The sequence below is a fragment of the Pogona vitticeps genome, chromosome 3 (assembly GCF_051106095.1).
Source record: "Pogona vitticeps strain Pit_001003342236 chromosome 3, PviZW2.1, whole genome shotgun sequence".
NCBI classification, from domain to species: Eukaryota; Metazoa; Chordata; class Lepidosauria; order Squamata; family Agamidae; genus Pogona; species Pogona vitticeps.
The window spans coordinates 11,416,674-11,436,961 of NC_135785.1; the positions used below are offsets into that span (position 1 = coordinate 11,416,674).

Sequence of the window (20,288 nt, forward strand, 5' to 3'; positions counted from 1 at the left end):
TTAGGAGCAATTCCCTCTCTATCAGTTACTAAAATCCCTTTGTGCTGTGTGTTGCTGGAAGCCACCTCCCACCCTCCGTCTAACCTTTCTTGAGAGGTCCTTCAGCATGTTGGTGAAGGTAACCAAGCTTCACTGTTTGCCAACTACACTCACTCTCCACATCTGAAATGGAAGCAGTGAATGGGCTCTTTATGGAGTAAAGGTACCCAAGATTGGGGCTCTTGATGCTCACAGACTATAATTCCTAGCAACCTTGAGAAATATGGTAGATTGTCGGCAGTGTTAACAAAGGCTTTGGGGCATTATAGTGCAAATGTATTTACAGGGCCAGGGTAGGGCGGAGTGTCTGTATCTTGGAAGATATAGATCGGGGGTCCCCAACCCCCAGTGCTGGTCCGTGGGCTTCACAGCACTGGGTCGCGGAGACAGATCTCTCCCATCTGCACACATGGTGGGCGTGGCACACTTGTGCACATGTGCGGGCGTGTTCACAGGTGGGCGTGGTGCATTTGCAGGTGGGTGTGGCGCTTTGTGTGCATGTGCATGAGCGTGCCCCACTCACCTGTGAGAATGTCACGGCCACTTGCACATGTGCGTGACCATGCCACGCCCACACACAAGCATGCCACGCCCACCCATGAGGGGGGTGCCCCTGCCCACCCCTGTGCACGGACCCCACCTCCCCTGCAGTTCTGAAAAGGTTGGGGACCGCTGATATAGATCACTTTGCCTTTGGAAACAGGACTATGAATTCACATCCACATTCCGCTCAGAGCACTGAAAATGAACGTTTTAATGAAAGTGACACTAATTCAGTGAGTTAAATATTCTTATTTTTGAACATTAACAGTTTTAATTTCTTAATTTCCAACATTTAACTTTAATCAATTTTTAAACCTAATGTTCCAAACACCTGCTTCACTATTTTGATGTTTACATTTTCTAGGAGATAGAAATATGTTTGATGTGTCAAATCGTTCATCTGCTATATAAATTAACTGCAGAAGGGAATGCGCCTGTGTGAGACCCGAGGCGAGGCTATAGAAGTCCTCGCCAGAGTGTCGTCCTCAGTTAAAAGAGAGAAGGAGACTCAGACAGCGTCCATGACTACTCGCGGCGCGTTCAGACATCAGGGTGTAGATACTGGGGATTTGGAACAGGGGGTAAAGAAGATGTCAGTCGCTACCCAGACCAGGATAGAAAAGGCGGGAACCCGGATGGAGGCGCGACCGTTAGTAGAGGCGGGGCTTGGAGAGTTGAGGGAAGGAAAAGACAAGATACCCAGGGGTTGGGAATTAATCTGGATAGAGGATCCCTGGACAGGGAGATGTGAGAAGGTCAGGGTGCCTCGGGAAGAGGCAGGTTACCAAAGAAGAAGAGGTCTGCCCCCCAGACCATCTTATTGGGGAGAAACAGAGGCTAAAGAGTGGAGGAGGCATTTGAGGGAGGAAAAGGAGAAAGTAGAGAAGAGAGGGAAAGGAGAGCATGGCGACTGGAGGAGGCTCACCGGAGGAGGTATTCACCGGACCCTGGGACCCCTATTCTGAGGGAGGCGACCCCTTCAACCCAGAGAGGGGAGATGAGGAGACCTTACCCTTAATCGAGGTGGACATTGAGGCGAAAGGACCGGGTGAAGTTAACCCGTTCTCCAAGGGACCTTGGTATGACCCGAGTTTCAACCCCTTTTTACAAGAAGCGTGGACACCCTCGTTTGATCCATTGCCGGCGAGAGAAAAGAATACTGACAAGTTTAATGTTGATACTTCTTTATTTGATGTTCCAATAAACCCCAGTTCTGTTTTTCAAGATCACGCGCCTCTGGTGTTTGTGTCTGGTAAGCCTGAGGTAACCACTGAACCCTCACAGCCTGGATCGGGCCAAAGACCTGGGTACTCCAGCCTCTGGTTTTCCACAGCCAGCAGCCCACAATGTAAAGTACTGATGCCTGGAGTGGTCGTTCGACTAGATAGGCAGGATATAAATAAATAAATAAATAAATAGATTAGATAGATAGATAGATAGATAGATAGATAGATAGATAGATAGATAGATAGATAGATAGATAGATAGATAGATAGATAGATAGATAGATAGATAGATAGATAGATAGATAGATAGATAGATAGATAGATAGATAGATAGATAGATAGATAGATAGATAGATTCCCAGCAATTTCATAGTCTGGAAAGGTGAGCAAAGTAAAACTACTACAGCACATGAATAAAGACCACAGCATCATAAAAGAGAAAAAGTAGACTACATAAAGGGAATTCAGAAAAATAATATGGATTATAGCGAACACTACTTTAATAGTGGACACTATACATGGCATGGTCTCTGTTTCCCTCTAGTGCCCGTTCTGGTAACTTCATTGTTAGAAATATATACTTCTAGGATTTCTCTTTTAATATTTTTTAGGATCATGGATAAATGAATCAACAGATACTGATCCTACAGATAATGGGGTCCTACTGTACTTTGGTTATGCAATGAAAACTAAAAAGCACAGATTGTTACAGCTGATCATTCAAGATAAAAATAAAGGGGGAACGACATGAAGGAAAAAGAGGAATGTTTTGGCTTCTGGGGAACCCGTTTGGATATAAAACAAAATTGTCACATATAAAGTCAAAATAACCTTGGTGACATTATTCCAGCGGGAGAGGAATAACTACATCAGGAAGAATAGCTTTTTAGAGATACAGGACCCCAAAGGATGCACACTGTTTAAAGTGCGGTTGTGCCAAAGACTGGCATACAGAATTTTATGAAGTCATTCTGCTGTTGGCAGTTTTATTTCCAGACAAACTGGAATTTGTCTTTTTCACAGTAGCCAGGCATTTTCATTATACTGTGCACCATGACTCTTAGCTCAGACCTTATCTCTGTGTGCAGAGGTAATCATTTTAATTTTTGTCCCAATCTGCAACATTTCACGCTTATTTGCTTTCACCAGCATTCATCATTTTAATAGATACTGTACATTATATCTTTAGCTAAGCCAAAAACTGACCTATAAATCACCACCCCAATATATGATATCTTGGAATGCCTACAGTTTAATTCACTTAAGGGGTTTGTTCTCATGCAGATTCATTGAAGGAGTGGATGGGGTGGCTGAGATCCAGAAAATAATGAACAAGATGGAATCTCATTGTTTTAGGACCGCGTTTCCCAACCTGAGGGTCGTGACCCCCAAGGGAGTCCCAAAGAGTTTTCTGGGGGGGGGTTTGCCACGAGTCACCTCCTATGCAGTCCTTGTTAAATTATTTCTTCCTTGACCTTTTAGAGCGAGATATTCAAGTTAGTGTGCATGTATATTATGAGAAACAGGCCCTTTGCAGGGGAGAAAGAAGCCTCTGCCTTCTGAGAAGGGATGACTTTACCCCATTAAAAATGCCTTTTTATCCAAACATGGGGTGGGTGGGTCGCAGGTTACTTGGCTATTATTAAAGGGGGTCATGCCGTTAGCGCTGCAATGCTGTGTAATGGAAAAGATACGGTAAAAGGATGGATTTGAAGCAATAAATAGACCGGATGACTACACTGGTATTTGTCCTGCTATTTAGTCCACTGTGGGGATGGACTGGTATGATGTCCAGACAATATAAATGCCCGTGTGAACCAGTTCATACCTAGAGAGTTCCCCCTTGCACCTTTCTGGGTCCCTGTCAGCACTACTCTTTTTAAGGTATGGGTAAGATCAATGCATTTTTGGTTCATTTCCAGCACATCCAGTTGTTGGGATTGGACCAAAGCAGAACTTGCTACCTTAAATTTCCCATCCAGTTTCAATTTCTCAATATCGTTGAGCTTAGCCACTTAATGACATTGGGCAATTTAAAACTTCCTCTGCTCCTCTAATAGTAGGGCAGAGGGAGGAAACAAAGGTGTTTTTTAAAAGCCTATTAGGGCAGCAATTTTGGGGGGTGGGAATCAATGCTTCCTCCCAGAAGGAGGAGGAAACAGAAGGGGGCAAGGAGGAAGACTGGTTGTTTCCTTTTCTTTGTTACCTTTTTTTCTTACGGTAGGCAGGCCAAATTGGGTTGCTTGAGCTATGGATGCTACGTGGATGCAAGGATCACACCAAATGGCATACCAGACATCTACGTGACCCTCTTTCGCCTGATCCAGCCCTCTCTAATTTAGCTATCTGGACAAGCCCAGAGTTGAAGTAGAAACTATGTGAAAATTGGAGTAGTGTGGGGAGCAAGAGAAGAAGATGAGTTGTGTGTAAAAGGCAATAGCCTAGATCTAGCAATGTGAAAATCTGCTAGCTTTGTATCTGTTGTGTTTCTCAGAATCTCATCCACATTCTTGTCGTGTTCCAGCTCTTGTTTTACAGTCAGCATGGCAAAAACAAAAACAAAAACAAAAAAATTTGTCCCAGTGAATCGCATAAATTATGTGTAGAGCTTGGAAAAGTTACTTTTTGGGCTGCAGTTGTCAAAATCCTTCAATCCGCATAGATAGCAGCCTTTTGTCCACTGTGAATGTTTTTGTTATGTACCCTCAAGTTGATTCCAATTTATGCTGACCCTAATAGGGTTTTAAGGATGCAAGATGTATGAATGGTTTTTACCACTGTCAATCAAAGCCAGTTTCTATGGGTAGGCAGGAAGTGGAACTCAGATCTCCTGAGGCTTACATATTGTGGATCTATGGCCAACTATCTCTGAAGAGGAGTCAAAATATATTTATCCCCCTTTTCCAACACTATACATAAAATCATATGCCTGCATTATCTCCCATGTCCAACGCTCACAATTAAAGACCCCTAAATCACTGGGGTGGTTTTTCTTGTAGGATCTTGGTGAATGGCTTAACTAAATAATTAGTTTGGAAGTTAGCCTCAAATGAAGCCAGCCTAGAAATGTCAAATCTGAATAGATGGTAAGTTGGGTTTTGAGCGTTGTTAAAACCCCATCCTGACAAATCACACAAATTCAATCTCAACTCTTTATTCATAGAGTGGGAACAATGATTAGGAGCAACATGGATAAGGAAATGTTGTCACTTTAAAGACAGTAAGAACTAGGGCAGGTAATAAATCTAAATTAAAAATACCATCAGTTAATTAAAGCATAGATATAGTATACTAAAAGTGTGATGGGCTGGAAGAGCTATTTATTGAATCCTTTTAATGTTCTAAGGATATGAATAATCATCCTTACTGGATGCAGCAGTTTGTTCCTGAACAGAAGTCCAAGAATTGTGCCTTCATTACATTTCTGAGTTTTCCAGACAGAAGAAATGACTATTAATGTTTGTCGACTTTGTTAATCTAAAAACACAAGCTGCAAAGATAAACAAGAATACAGATTGTTTATTTCCTCTTTTTTTTTCTTTTTTACATTTTGAAAATTATTTTTAGCTGATCTTTTTATTCGTGCTTTCATATATATTTTGCTTCATTTTATAAGTGATTCTGGAAAAAGTAAGTTGTATCAGGGATGCTTTAGATGTGGAAGATAGTTGGACTAGATGACCCTTCGCAATCTTTTCAAGATCTGAAATTTAATGATTCTATGAAATAATCTAGAGTGCGATTCTAGAACATATCTCCTTGGGAGTATACTTCTAAATGCCAAGGTGGACCACATTCTGCGAGACTAGTATTTTGTGGTCTCTAGAGAGCCATGTATATCTGGACCAGCCCTGCCTGATTGCAGTAACCAGGAGGGGCAAGCCTGATTGTGGAGAAGTGAGCCTCAAATTTCCAAGCAATATGTCCAAGGCCTCACGTTCAATGGGCTCAAAGATGGCCACAGCAAAAAGACCACATGGTATTCTAGTTACAGCTATCTCTGATTCTATCAAATTATGGCATCCAATTTGGCACAGATATGAATGCTTTTTACCTGGAAAGAATGAAACAAATTTTCCAGAGCAGACTGCTTAAATGCCATTGATGAGTGCCCTTTGCAAGTGTGGTTGCTCAGCTACAGCAGCTTTGAAGGAGCACATCTCTGGAGGGAAAACATTTCATGTTATCACTTTCTAATTGTAAAGCTAGCATCTCGTCAGTACTGTAGTTAATTATGCGCTGCCAAGGTGGAACCAATTTATACTGAATCTAATATGGTTTTTTTGATAAGTTGGATATTTAAAGTGAGTTTCCATGGCTAAGTGGAGATTCGAACCATGATCTCCAGAATTCTAGTCTGTCACTCTATCCACTACATCATACTGGGTATAGTACTATTGTCCTTCATGCACGACAAACCTTTGAGAGTTCCGCTTTCAAATCAATGAACCCTTACAGGTCCATTACTAGGTTTTCTTTGGGATTTTGAGGGATTAACAACTGCCCTTAATATCTGTTTCAAATATCCACATCTATTATTTCCAATTATGCTTGCAAGCTGTCTGGAATTAGAAAGTTAGGTGACCTAAAAGTTTAAATATAATAAAAATGGATCCAGTATCCTACAAATGGAGATGTGAAAGGAGGCCGAAGTTACCCAAGAACTTCAAGCCATATCATATTGAAAACCTGTTTGTGATTTTACATTTCTTGGCCGCTGACTAATCTCTATAAACAATTAGAACTTTCCCAACGGAAACTTCTGTGACTTTTACTGGGGTGGCACGATACGATAACTTACAAGGCTGGCAGATAATAGCCATTGTTTTGACTAAGTCGGCTCCTGCACTTGCGGGAATAGTAAATTACTTGGTTATATAATTTGATCATGGTAGGCAAAATGCCATTGGCATAAAGTGCTGGTGGATCAAATTGGCCAGGTACCAATTTACTCTATCCACACTTCTATAGGTGCACATGCCTAATCATTCACTCAGCTAATGGCCCACAAGCGCGCGGAACAGAACTTCCTTATCTTCATTCCTGGCCATTAGGCACCAACGTGCTTGTGTTGGAGTGTATTAACTCACAGAAAATTGCAAAAGACTGAAAAGGCCATGCAGCAGGAAAAACAACAGCTAAAGGCTGTTTTGGTTCTCTTGTGCCCTTTCCCCTTGGCATACAAGGGGTTAATTAAACAGGGTGGTGCAGCTCTTTCCTCTTCAAAAGATAATGATGACCTAACATTTTCCATTCCCAGTTTCTGGTATACCTTGATTTGTTTTTCATCTGCTTTAATAAACAACAGTGCTGCCATGCAGGGAGCAAAGAACAGCAAAACAAGACATTAAAGGATAACCTTGAAATACACACTTTGACAACTGCGACAACGGATCTCAAAGATGAAAGCCCGCTGTATTTGCATCAGAAGCAGGATCAAACATCATGGCGGATGGTAAACAAACCAACCCCCCCCCCAAAAAAAACCAACATCCACTCTTCCCTCTGCTAAAACAATTCTCTTAGCTTTAATTATTGGGTGGCAATGTTGCACAACTGTAATACACCCAACAATTGTTATTTTTAAAACACACACACGTGATCCTTTGCAAATGAAGAATTAAAACATGTACTCCTTTCAAGCTTGGGACAGATGGAGGAAGAAAAGGTCTTGATATTCATGAAGAACATCACATTTGCAAAGAGATAAAGAAGGAGAGCAGGAACAAAATGTCTTTGTGCTTCCTTCTTCCCTGGTATACATGTCTACAGATGGAACAGCTTGCCCTAAATAGCAGCAGTGGACATAAGATGAGATTTGTGTTCCAAGCAGTGGATTTTGGGTGCTGTTCATAAGTGAGAAGCAGGCTGACCACTGGATTCTAGTACATCTGGCTCATCAGAAAGTTTGGCATAAGCCCTGCTACCCACAATCAGAACTTAGACCACAGAATTCTCCAGCCACAGCTTCAACCACAAATTGGCATTAGAGCCCAACTTCCAGCATGGGCAGAAGTTTTAGCTAAAAAAAAAAGCTTTCCTAGGCTATGGCTCAAGAAAGACTAATGCTCTAGGACAGCTTCCATCCATTTCTGTAAGGCTGAAAGCACAAAATAGATCCTGTCCTATGTAAGTAAGTTGTTTGTTATGTGCATGTGACCTATAGTGGCACTAGTAGGGTTTTCAAGGTATTTGAGATATTTGAAGAAGAGTTTCACCACTGCTCTGCTCCCACTGAATTTCTAGTTCCAAGTGGGGATTTCAACCCAGATCTGCTGTATTCTAGCCCGTCACTACACCACAGCAACTCTTGTGTAAGCAAGCTGGGAAGTGTCATTTATTGTACTAGGAAACAATTTACAGCATAGGGCAAGAGAGGCAGAGAAAGGAGAATATTCTATCCTACTTATTTTTATGCGGGGAAACATTTTGGCACATCTTTAATTTTGCTATTGAAAAATCAAAGAGGTGACTCTAATGCAAAACCTTTAATAGGTTCTCCCTGTCTTCTCACTGACTAGGGCTGCTCCAAAATGTCATCTGGAGGATTCCTGCTCTCTTTTTAGGGGGACTTTGGCACCTTTTCTGACTGGCCATGGTGGCAGCACTCCGAAGCAGTGTTGGGCAGCTGGATCTAGCTGGCCTTTAAATTTCCCACAACTCCTCAGTGCAACACTACTGTAAAAGCACTGTGAGAAACTTAAGTGATGACTAGATGTACTGTAATTACTGGGAGGTAATGTGGAGCGCCAATTCAGAAAAATAATGAAGGAGGGGAGGACATGCATCCGCAGTGCGCTCTGGCAAATCCCCAAGGATTCTAGATGCCGATGCTCATCCCTATAAGCTATCTGCCTCCATTGGACCTGCCTCTTCTGTTGCCATGGCCACCAGCCCACTCATGTAATAACAGGATGACAAGTCTCTGCCCTTGAGGAGTTCACAGTCTTAAATTCACTAGGCATGCCAGCTGGGGTATTCTGGAAGTTCTCGCCCGAAAAGGTAATGTTTCAAAGCGTTGGCCGTAAAGTTTAAGGTGAGGTACATGTACCCAGGTGAAACCTCACTCTGACAAAGACTCCACAGAAAGTCAGCTTCAAAGGAGGACTGGCAAGACTAATTAATAAATACAAGGAGCACAGGCAGTAAAAATCTGTGGTGGAGGTGGATCCGGACAGGAACTGCAGAAGATTTGGCTGAGGGTCAGACCACATATTAAGGCAAATGTGGATTTCCTGATCTTCTGATGTTGTCCTTCCAGACACATTAATCTTTCAGTGATAGGTGCCTGAAAAGATCAGACATACAGATAGAGCTCTGCTATTTCCTAAACAATGATTTACAAATCAAAACAAAGCTAAATTTGCCAAATGGAGGTTGCAGCAAGTTCCTGTTACAATACAAAGACAGTATTTTCCTTATTCTTGTTTGCAGCTTCTAGATATGGGACCAGTATTTTTCCCCCAGAGAGATCTTGTAATAACAGGATTGTCTCTTTTGCTCCAAGTTGTAAGTTGCTTCCTGGACCAACAAACTAGGGAGAAAACCATTCAGTGTTAGAAACAGCTTTACTCCCATGTTGTTGGCTGCCCCAGGAAAGATGCAAGGAACGGTATCGGATGCTTTTGCGTGTAGAAGGTCACAGATCAATTCTTGGCATTGACACTTAGGCCTGGTGGGAAAAAGCCTGTTTCAAATCCTGGACAGTTGACTATCCGTCAATGAGAAATTGCTGAGCTAAACAGATCAAAAGATTGATTCAATATAAGACCATTTATATCACTTTACCTTTTGCATTATTTATTTAAGATTTGAAATAGCTTCAGGCCACCTTTTGTTATAAAACCCAAAGTAGATTACAACATATAAAATACATCAAAAAGTGATGAAAACAGGGTACAACATTGGTAAACAGCTAAATAAAAGCAAAAGCAACAAATTAACAGCAAATAAAACCTAATAGAATACTCGAGGAGAAACATTTAAAATAATTCCAAAATGAGGACCATCAGAAAAAAGCAAACTGAAACAGATGGTTTTTTTAAAAAAACTGTTTACAATGCCTGAAGTAAAGGGCCATTTATATCTCAGTGAATAAAGAATTTCATAAAAGCGGAGCCACCACTGAGAAGCCTCTGTCTCTAATCGAACAAATTAGTGGCAGGAAGGGAAACTTGATATTTGTTGATCTGTAACTAAATCAGACATGTTGTTAATTCTGGAGTGCATAATGAACTTTGAAATAAATCTAGAAAACTTACTTTTCTTAATTCAACTGATTAAGCAAAAAATTTCTTATGCTTGCCCTGCTTGGTAGGGGTAGGGGAAGAGGTAAGATTATGGTGTCTTAATTCTGTGCTTTCAAATTATTTTCTCCATTAAATCCTTAAACTCTCCCTCTCCCTCTCCCTCTGTGTGTGTGTGTGTGTGTGTGTGTGTGAGAGAGAGAGAGAGAGAGAGGAGGGGGGATGGGATGGCATGCATTTTCTAACTGTTCTGAATATTTCATTTAGTGGCAGTTGTTTGCTTGTTTCTTCAGTCAATCATCTGGTGACTTCAGTAAGTTCAAGGCGCTGTGCTAGCAAATCTCCAGTGCTATTGAATTTTCATGCATTTATTTCTTTTGCAGGAAAACCAAAGCAGAGATTGCTCAATTTTCCCCCTGCATATATGAATCTAATTCAGGGTGTAGGAATCTAAAATGGCTCAGTGCCTACTGCTGACTCATAGTCTCCCTCAACTGAATTATTTCCTCCCTTAATTTGAAAGTTTGGTTAACACAAATATTTGGGTGACTGCAATTAAAAGATTCCACATAGTATGCAGAGTGACACATCTTTCATTGGAAAGGCTTGGGAGACATCTAAATTATTCTGCTTTTAGGGTGGGCAGAAAGTCCATCACTCAGAGTAAAGACTGGCTAGATGGGTGGGAAATAAAGAAAGAAAGAAAAAAAGAAAAAGAAAGATAGAAAGAACGATAGAAAGAAAGAGAGAAAAAGAAAGAAAGAAAGAAAGAAAGAAAGAAAGAAAGAAAGAAAGAAAGAAAGAAAGAAAGAAAGAAAGAAAGAAAGAAAGAAAGAAAGAAAGAAAGAAAGAAAGAAAGAAAGAAAGAAAGAAAGAATTGGGGGAATCTGCTGAGTCAATGCTACCATAATCTCCATTGATTCAAATGGGTCTACTCTAATTGTGACTTACTTTAACATAGTAAGTTGCCATTAGAATAGGCACATTTGAATCAATGGAACTGACACTGATTCACTAAATCCTCATTGATTCAACAGATCTACTCTAATAAAATTTAGTACACTAAGCAAATTAATTTTGGCTAGTATGTTATAGATTATTTATTTATTTATTTGATTTCTATCCCACCCATCTAGAACAAAGGTCTACTCTGGGTGGTTTACAAATTTAAAAACAATAAAACCAATAAACATATATTATGACTCCAAGATGGCAAAAGTATAAGAAACTAAGATATGGCAGGAGGGAAAGCCTGCCCAAATAGCTAGGATTTAAGTTTGTTCCTGAGAACACCCAGAGAGGGAGCCAGGCGGATCTCCACTGGCAAGTTGTTCCAAAGGCGAGGGGCCACTGCCGAGAAAGCCCAGTTCCTCATTCTTTGCTTCCGGACCTCCCTTGGCGTTAGGCCCCTCAGCCCTCTAGCCTGACTAGAACAAGTGACTCTGGCAGAACTGGGTGGGAGAAGGTACTCTGCCAGATATCGAGGTCCTAAACTGTTTAGGGATTTATATGTAATCATAAGAACTTTGAAATCAATGTGGAAATGAATGGGCAGCCAATGGGCAAGGCAGCCAGAGTGGAGGAAATATGGTGGTACCTTTTCACCCCAGTAAGAAGTCTGGCCGCCGTATTCTGCGCCATCTGAAGTTTCTGCATCAGTCTCAAAGGCAGCCCCATGTAGAGTTCAATATAGTAGTCTAATCTTGAGACTGCCACATCAAGACAGGGATGCAGCTGGGCAATCCGCCGAAGGTGGAAATGTGCGGAACGGGCCACTGACAAGAACTGGGTCTCCATGGTGAGCACCGGGTCCAGAAGCATACCCAAACTGCAAACCTCACTCTTGGTGGTGAGTCACCCCCCCCCCCCAAAAAGAGAAGGAGTTTCCCAGACCACTGATGTCTGGGACACCCACCCTCAAGACCTCTGTCTTGCCGGGATTCAGCCTCAATCCATTCTCCTGCATCCATTGCTGAACAGCCTTCAGACAGTGCACAAGGGATGAAACAGCATCCGCTGTTGTTGGAAAAAAGGAGATGTAGAGCTGAGTATCATCAGTGTTCTGATGACACAAAGCCCCACATTCACTGATGATCTCTCCCAGGGGCCTCATATAGATGCTAAATAGCATTGGAGAGATAATCGAGCCCTGCGGAGCCCCACAATTGAGGTTCCACGGGGCTGTTACACTCTCCCCAAGCTGTACTCTCTGGGGATGGTCCTCCAAGAAGGAACGGAGCCAGGCAAGAGCCAGGCCACCGATTTCCAACTCGGAGAGCCTCCCCAGGAGAATACTGTGGCCGACAGTATCGAAGGCTGCTGAGATATTGAGAAGGACCAACACAGACATTTTGCCCCTGTTGGCCTACCTCAGCAGGTCATCAAACAGGGCGACCAATGCTGTTTCTGTGCTGTGGCATGGCCTGAAGCCTGGCTGGAATGGATCCGGGGCATTGGTTTAATCCAGAACAGCCTGCAGCTGATTGGCCACCACCCTCTTGACTACCTTGCTAAGGAAAGAAACATTGGCGACAGGCCTATAATTACCTATATCTTCCACCACCAAGCTCAGTTTCTTCCTAATGGGCCTAATGAGTGTCTCCTTGAGCAGGGGTCGTCAACCCCCGGTCCAGTGCTGGTCCGTGGGCTTGCCAGAACTGGGCCACAGATACGGATCTCCACTCCACGCGTGCACGCACGCAAGGTGGGCATGTCACACTCATGCGGGGGCGTGTCGCACCCATGGTGGCTGTGCCATGCTCGCTGTGGGCATGTCGCATCTGCAGGGGAGCGTGTCGCACAGACGCTCATGCACAACACGCAAGCGCGACATGCCCTCTGCAGGTGCATCACGCCCACTGGGAGCATAATACGCCCACCACGCGTGCATGCAGGGGGGTGAGATCTGTATCCGCGGCCCAGTTCTGGCAAGGCTACGGACCAGCACCGGGCTGAAAGTGGTTAAGTCTCATCGGGCAAGATGGAGCGCTGGACATCTCTGCTCGATCCACTGTTTTCAAATAGGGGTTAAGATCCTGGCAGATGGACTCCACTTTTGATTTTTAAAAAAGCTGTAAATTGGTCAGGTGAAATGCTAGTGGGAGGCCAGCCACTATGAGCAACTCCGGATAGATCATAGACTATATGGAAAAGTTGGAGGCGGAGTAAGATCGACTAGCAGCCTTCACATTAGAATGGTAGAGGTTAGTCGCAATCCTGACAGCTATTTGATTATTTTCTGTCAGGTTCTGCCTCCATATGCACTCTAGCCTTCTCCTATTTTGCTTCATTGATCGCAGTTCCGGATTAAACCAGGGTGAAGGGCGATCTCTGCGCTGGAGAGGGTGTTTAGGTGCGATCGTGTCAGTAGCCCTGGTGGCAGCAGCCAGCCAGCTATCCACCAGAGCCTTGACAGGAGCGCCAGTCTGATCAGCCGGAATCCCTCTCATGGTATCCTGGAATTCTATAGGATCCAATAATCTTTGAGGGCAAACCATTAAAACAGGTCCTTGCTCCCTGTGGGGAGGGAGAACCACTGTGAAATTGCATTTAATCAGGCGGTGATCCAACTGTAACAAGGGGACAGACACTAGGTCAGTCACCATCGGAGCATCTGTTCAGTGGATAACATTTGTCATTAGAACAGGTAAGTTTTAAAGTGCTGAAAAATCTTTGTTCCAACATAAGGTTTTTGTACCTTCTATAGTTCGCAAACTAGCTCATTTTGTTTTCTGATCGGTCCTTGGGACGTGAGCATAAGCTTCCTTCCAAGATGTGATTCCAACTCTTTTGTTCAAATAAGATCCCCTTAATCTTATTTTGGAGAAAATAAGATTAAGGGGCTATATAGTACTAATGTTCATGTCTTTCTGTAGCAATCATGCAAAAGACAGAGCAAGACTAAAAAAAAAATCACAGAAAAGAAGGAAGCTTGGCTATTTTACATTCTCCTATAAATGGAAAAGAGGTTTCAAAGTAGGAGAAATTTACTGTCTGACTGGCCAACAGGCTACTTTGGGATGTGGGGGCGGTCTCTTTCTGTAGAGATATTTAAACACAAGTTGGAGGACCATTTTTCAGAATGTACAGCTTGATCTTCCACTGCAGGTCCTGTATGAAACAAGGAACTGGAGTAGATGACCTCGAGGGACCTTTCCAACTCAATGATTCTGAATCACATTGAACACAGTGGGATTTTGTGCAAAGTACAGAGGTTTAGCCCAGGGCTGCAGTTTATGCAGAACAAGAGGTACTGTACTATGCCAGTGTCCTTCATTTGCACAGTTTATGTAGATTACAAAACTTGTCTTTGCTTTTTTGAGTGAGCGGGTAGACTTTGGATTAGCTGGTCACAGAACTTAAATATTTTGTCAGAAGATATAAGTGGCAGTGCCTAAAAGGCTGGAAAAACTTGTTATAGGGTTTGCATCATTTCAGGATAACTGAAAATAGTTCTTAAAGCAAATTTTAAAATGCCACAGTAGCTGACGGATACCTGTTATGTGACTTGCAAACCAACAGTCTGTGTAACAGGGACCCAGATGCTCTGTTCTCATATACACTATGGCACCATAGTTACAGGAGCTAATACTTTCAGTTACATCTTCTAAGATCATTTACCTGCTCATTTTCCAACATGACGTATGTTCCCACCTAGATGGAGTGCTAGTCTGCTTTCAAGACAAAAGAAACAGGTCAATCTCCATGCAGAGGAATAAACAGGAAAAAATTATGATAAAAAACCAGACACATTTGAAAACTATTAGATGAATATAAGTCAAACTCCTAGGACACTCTGTTGCTGATCCCAAAGTGGTCATTCGGGGGGGGGGGAGTTTTTGAAATAGAGATTGCAGGGTGAAACTTCTGAATTAAAACTTATTGTCACCATCATCTTAGAAATACAGAGCTGGAAGGGACCCTGCAAATCATCAAGTCCAGCCCTTGTTAAGGAGGCACAATGGCGGAATCGAACTCCCAGCCTCTGGCTCTCCAGCCAGAGTCCTAAACCATCGAACTATCCAGCAGAAGAAGTTTGATTCTGCATATTCAAGCCTGAATGGTGATAAGGGTTGCTTATCCCACCGCAGATGTTCGTTACCTTAGCAGTTACCTTAGACTTTATTTTATTCCAGAAGTCTTCTGAAGAAAGCCTGGTTGGGTCTGGCAAGAGCTGCTGCAGATTTTTACACAGAGTATCTAAGCACTGGATCTTCATAGTGTTAGGTATAAATAGGGAAGGATCAACAGTGCATCTCGCATCCCACATTATCCACATTTTTTGGATAACTTATTTGCTTGCTGCTTTGAACTGGACTTTGACAGGCTCAGTCAGAATTACTGTATAGCTGCTTTGCCTTAGCCCAGACTGGAGAATGCATCCTGGAAAAATATCTGGTGTGGGTATTGGTACACCACTTGTGTGCTCTTGAATTGCAGTCCTGAGTACTTAAGTGCCCACTGTGGGCATAAATATATGCATGCGGTGCCGCCATACAGAGCTCAGCTGAGTTAGAGGAACCCAGAAAATTGCCTTAGAAGAGGTTAGACTGGCTGGCAGTGGCTCTCCAGGCATCAACTGCTACCTGTTTGGATTAAAAGAACTGGAAATACCAGGGGCTGAATCTGTGATATCATCCTCATAACCATCCTCAATGACATTGCATCCCCTTTTCCAGTAATGCCCTCAAGGTGGTGAACAGGGAGATCCCGTTGCAGGGGGTTGTTCTCAAGACTAAAATAGGTGGCTTAAGAGCCCGGTTGCTGCCTTACGTTCATTCCAGGGATGGCAGGGCACCCATGTTAACAAATATATAAATAAGGCCTCTCTCCCCAGAATTGCTTGACTATAAATTCCATCACCTTAGGAACTGCTTCCATCCATCCTGATATACTGTATTTTGATGGGCAGCAACTTCGGGAAGGCTTTGGCTGAAGGTAAAGGGATGAGACAAATCCTGCAGGGTGGGGGTCTTAACAAGGAAGTCAGTTAAAAGTCACTCGGTACGTTCTCCAGAGCCCTTCACCTTTGAGTCGTTCGCGGGGGCCAGGCAGAAACTCTGCATATGCTCAGAAGGCAACCAGCGCGACGTGATGTTGCAATGGTGGCATTCACTGACCAACATGTTTTTTGTTTTTTTGCTCACCAGCATATTGATAAGCAAAAGGTGATAGCCCCCCCCAGCCCCTCTGCCCCCCAATCTGGGGTCGTGCGGCCGTGTTACCCGCGCGTGTCCTCTACTACAAGCCGGGAAATCCTCACGTTCGCCTTTGGAGCTCACTTAGGAACTGATTTTTTTCCCCGGGGTTCTTTTTTGTTTGCTTTTTTGCGAGCGACGGTAGCCTCTGGACCTTTCCTGCCTGGTTTTGGCCCTCCCTCCTCCCCAAGTAAAGGTGATTCTGCAGCCTGGAGGGAGCGAGCCAGCCAGCCAGCCGGCGAACTCCTTCTCGCCCGTCGTCCTCGCTGCAGTCACGCCGGGGCCGAGCGAGGGAGCGCGCGCCGCTCTTTCGAACGATCCCCGGATGGCGCGCGCTCCCCCTTGCTTGCTTTGCAGAGGGAAGGACTGCGAGAGAGAGAGAGAGAGAGAGAGAGGGCGCAAGGGAAGGAGGGAGGGAGGGAGGGCGACTCTCTCTCTCTCTCTTCTCCCCCCCCCCGTCCAGCAGCAGCAAGAGGAGGAGGAGGAGGAGGAGGGCTGGCTTTGGAGAAGCAAGGCAATGAAGGAGTCAAAGAGGGAGCCCAAAAAGAGTTCGCCTCAAGAAGCGAGCGGCACAGTTCTGACGGCAGGCCAGGCGGCCGGAGTTGGCGCGCAATTCCCCGCCCTCACTTGGGGCTTGCCATTGCCAAAGAAACAAGGGACCCCCTTCTCCAGGAGAACCCCCGCCGCCACCACCACCACAGGACCCCTTTGGAGCTTTTTCCTTTCCGACTCCTCCTGGGGGGGGGGGCGCGGAAGACCAGCTCCTCCTTTTTTTGTATGTTTGCACCCGCGTCCACGTAAGAGCGAGGAGGGTCGAAAAACCCCAGCAAACTGCCTGAAAGGGGGCGGCGAGGTCACCCGCGAGCAATAGACGCTGCCCTCGAGCCCCGTGTGGGGTCTTTTTATTTTTTATTTTTTTGGCACCTGGGAAGCCCTTTCCAGATCTTTTTGCAAGCAGAGCCAGCTCCAGTGTTTCTTTTATTTGCCATTGGCCAGAGAAGAATCCCTGCCCCCCCCCACCTCCATCTCCTTTCTCCTCCCCCCCCTCCCCAGCCCACAACCTGTCGCCTTCCGGGGGAATCTGAAGCAGGCGAGGCAGGATGTACCAGGGCCACATGCAGGTAAGCTGCAGCAGGGCTGACTCACCTGAGGAAGTTTCTCAGGGGAGAAGGGAACGGGGGGGGGTGGAGGACAGGTTGCCTCTTCGTCTCCGTGCAACAGGTGACTTGGGTGCAAGGGAGCCTTCCTTTGCCCCGAGATGGGTAGGTGGGGAGAATCGGGGTTGCGAGCGGGAGGCTGCAGCCGGCGCAACTTTCCAAGCAACTTTCAGGGGGTCGGGGATCCGCCTTCCCCTTGACTTTGACCCGGTAACCCTCCCACCCGGGACTCGAGGAAAGAGATCGGAGATCTCACCGGCGCTTTCTGTGTTGTGTTGTGTTGTGTTGTGTTGCGTTGTGCTGGCTTTCCAAAAGCATCCCAGTTGGCGTATGTCAGCTGAAGGGCAAACGGGAGACGCGTGTGTGTCGGGGTGCTTTTTGCAAGATCGAGAGAAGATCGCACGCAAAACCGGTGTCCCCCCCCCCCCTCCGCCTTCTCTAAGGGCATGCCTGCTCCTCTCTCTTTGCCTTCTTTAGAGCCAAAACGTGCTTCCTCGGGTGTCTTCAAAAAGAAGCGCATCTGGTCATTCGCACACGCCGCCAAGAGAGAGGCTTTGCTTGGGTCTTGTTTGTTTCTGTCTCTCGCTCTCTCCTCGCCAAGCCTTTCCTCTCTCTGCTTTTTGCTGATCTAGCCCAGCGAAATAAAATATGATAAAATGATGACCGGGCGGGGGGGGGGGTTGCCATTTCAACGTTTCTAGATAGAATCGCGGCGATCGATCTGAACGACTCTGTCTGGGAAGCCAAGGATGTCTCCCCATCCCTTGGGGCACACTAGGAACGACGATTTTAACCTTGACTCCCTCTCTTCCTGCTTCACTTGGCCCACCTCCCTTCAAGAAGGCAGGTATATTTCTGGGAGGTTGTGTTCACATTTTGGAGCACTTGATTCTCCCTTTTTAAAGATGTGCAACTCTAGAAATCTTCTTTTTGATGGACAGTTTAAGGTCGTGGGCTCTCCCCTTTCCTTTTCCTCAGTCCCATACTCCCCAAAGACCAAACATCAGTTATAATGTGTCCACGGACATTAGTATATGTGAATGGCAGAGAGGTGTGTCGATAATGTGCTGGAGTGGACAAAAGCGTTATATCTCCTTTAGTTTTGAAGGGGATTCAAGGGCTGTTGATCTGCCTCAATGTCAGCTACAGGAGTACATATGTAACATGACACATGAACGTTAAATGAGCATCCACTTGACTCAGCAATTTCTGCTTTCTGCAACTGGATGCTGTTCGAACACTTGATGGATCATTATACTGGTTCTACAATTAATAACTGCAGGTCAGCAGTTATTTATGGGGAAGAAAGGCCAATGTCAAGAAAATCAAACCACGACAACAAAAGGAACACATGAATGGCAATTGCATTGTGTGTCTTAATGCAAAGGGGAAAAAAATGCAGAGAGTAATGTCGGACTATCCACAGACAAGTTAAGCATTAAGTCTGTAGTTTAAAGGTTGCAATTCTACTTGTGCTTCCATAGAATAAGTCTCACTGAGCACACTGCGCAGGATTGGGTTTCAATTTGTTTCTGTTTTCAGGATGGATTCTGCCTTAGGCAAAATACATCCTAAAAATAGAGACAACAGGTGTAATACCATTAACATGTATTAGTATGCCAATTCATCAGCAGATAGAATAGGTATTTTCTTTTTAAAGATTTGTTTCTAGTTGTACAGCTTTGGATGTTGTCTGCAAGATACACAGTTGATAGAGATCAGCGGTTTTGAGTCTTAACATGTATCTTAAATCTCGGAAGCATTTATCTAGAACTAGTCTCAGCAAATGAAGCTGTCATTTAATAATTTGCTAATTTTAATGCATTCCGATTGGCCTGATGCATGTACATAAACTAGAAAGCAGTAACCATTTTATGCAGAGGTTGGTAGCTACCTATCAGAGATGCTTTACCTGTGGATTTCTTGCATTGATGAGGAGCTCAACTCAGTGACCCCTGGCGTTCCTTCCAGCTTTCCAGTCCTGTGATTCAGTGGCTGAAATTTTATTACTTAACGTAGTAATAAGTTGTGCTGGACTAGACCCGCTGAACCTGTTGGATTTGGTGAATCAACTCATCCATAAGTTTCACTTATTCAAATGGGCCTACTCTAGTCCTTCTGCTAAAATTAAGTTGTAAGTGGAGTGGATCCATTTAAATTAATAGAGCTTTAAGAGGGGTTGATCCACCAAATTCTCACTGGTTCAATGGACCTACAATTTACTTGATGCATAATTCAAATTTTTAAATTGTATTTTTGGAACAATTTAAATTAAAGAATCATTTTTAAAAATTTAAATAACAATTCAAATCTATTTTGTTTTTAAAATCATTGATTTTTATCCATTCTGCACATGAAGCAACAGGATTTCATCCTATGATTACATTTGTGAATATAACCTCTATAATTGTCCAATAAAATGTTTTTTGAAAGACGGAAGAAACCTGCCAGAGCTTCCTTCTAGCATCATTTTTAGAATTGCTTGTTTATATAATTTTTAATGGTTTGTAGCAAAGGATGTATAGAGACAAGTAATTTTTTTACAGAGTTGCACTGAAGATTTGGTTTCCGTATCTCACAGATTTTGCAACACTGGCTCTACTCGTGGAAGACACAGTGGGGAATCGAATTCCCAACCTCTGGCTCTGCAGCCAGATACCTAAGCCACTGAGCTATCTAGCCAGCTTTATTATAATTTTCATTGGGGTTTTTGTTTTGTTTTGTTAGCTAAGCTTTCTTTGTTAGCCAGCTGTTCATTTACTGGGTAAAAATAGCTCTGGCCCTCTTTTAACCATTCCCCTTTAATCGGTTGCTTCCAGATATTGATCCAAGTTTGGATAACAGCTAAATGAGGCTGTTTCAAATCCTTCTCATTCTTTC

The 20,288-nt window shown here is 43.9% G+C and overlaps 1 protein-coding gene and 1 long non-coding RNA gene across 5 annotated transcripts in view; one reads left to right on the forward strand and one right to left on the reverse strand.

Moving 5' to 3' along the window:
- Positions 1-1,749: 1,749 nt before the first annotated feature.
- Positions 1,750-15,408, reverse strand: LOC140705530 (uncharacterized). The gene is made up of 4 exons (XR_013543192.1): positions 15,168-15,408; positions 14,675-14,724; positions 5,863-5,970; positions 1,750-1,962 (listed from the first exon to the last, which is right to left on the reverse strand). It is a non-coding gene; the product is annotated as an uncharacterized LOC140705530 (long non-coding RNA).
- A 1,233-nt stretch (positions 15,409-16,641) lies between these two features.
- Positions 16,642-20,288, forward strand: part of PEX5L (peroxisomal biogenesis factor 5 like) — a 193,995-nt gene continuing 190,348 nt past the window's right edge. The window contains exon 1 of one of the 4 annotated variants that reach the window (XM_072996233.2): positions 16,642-17,372. In XM_072996233.2, coding sequence (XP_072852334.2) covers positions 17,352-17,372 — 21 coding nt within the window. In that variant the 5' untranslated portion in view covers positions 16,642-17,351. The remainder of the gene's footprint in view (positions 17,373-20,288) is intronic. The other 3 variants (XM_072996235.2, XM_078389629.1, XM_078389628.1) reach the window with 3 other exon arrangements.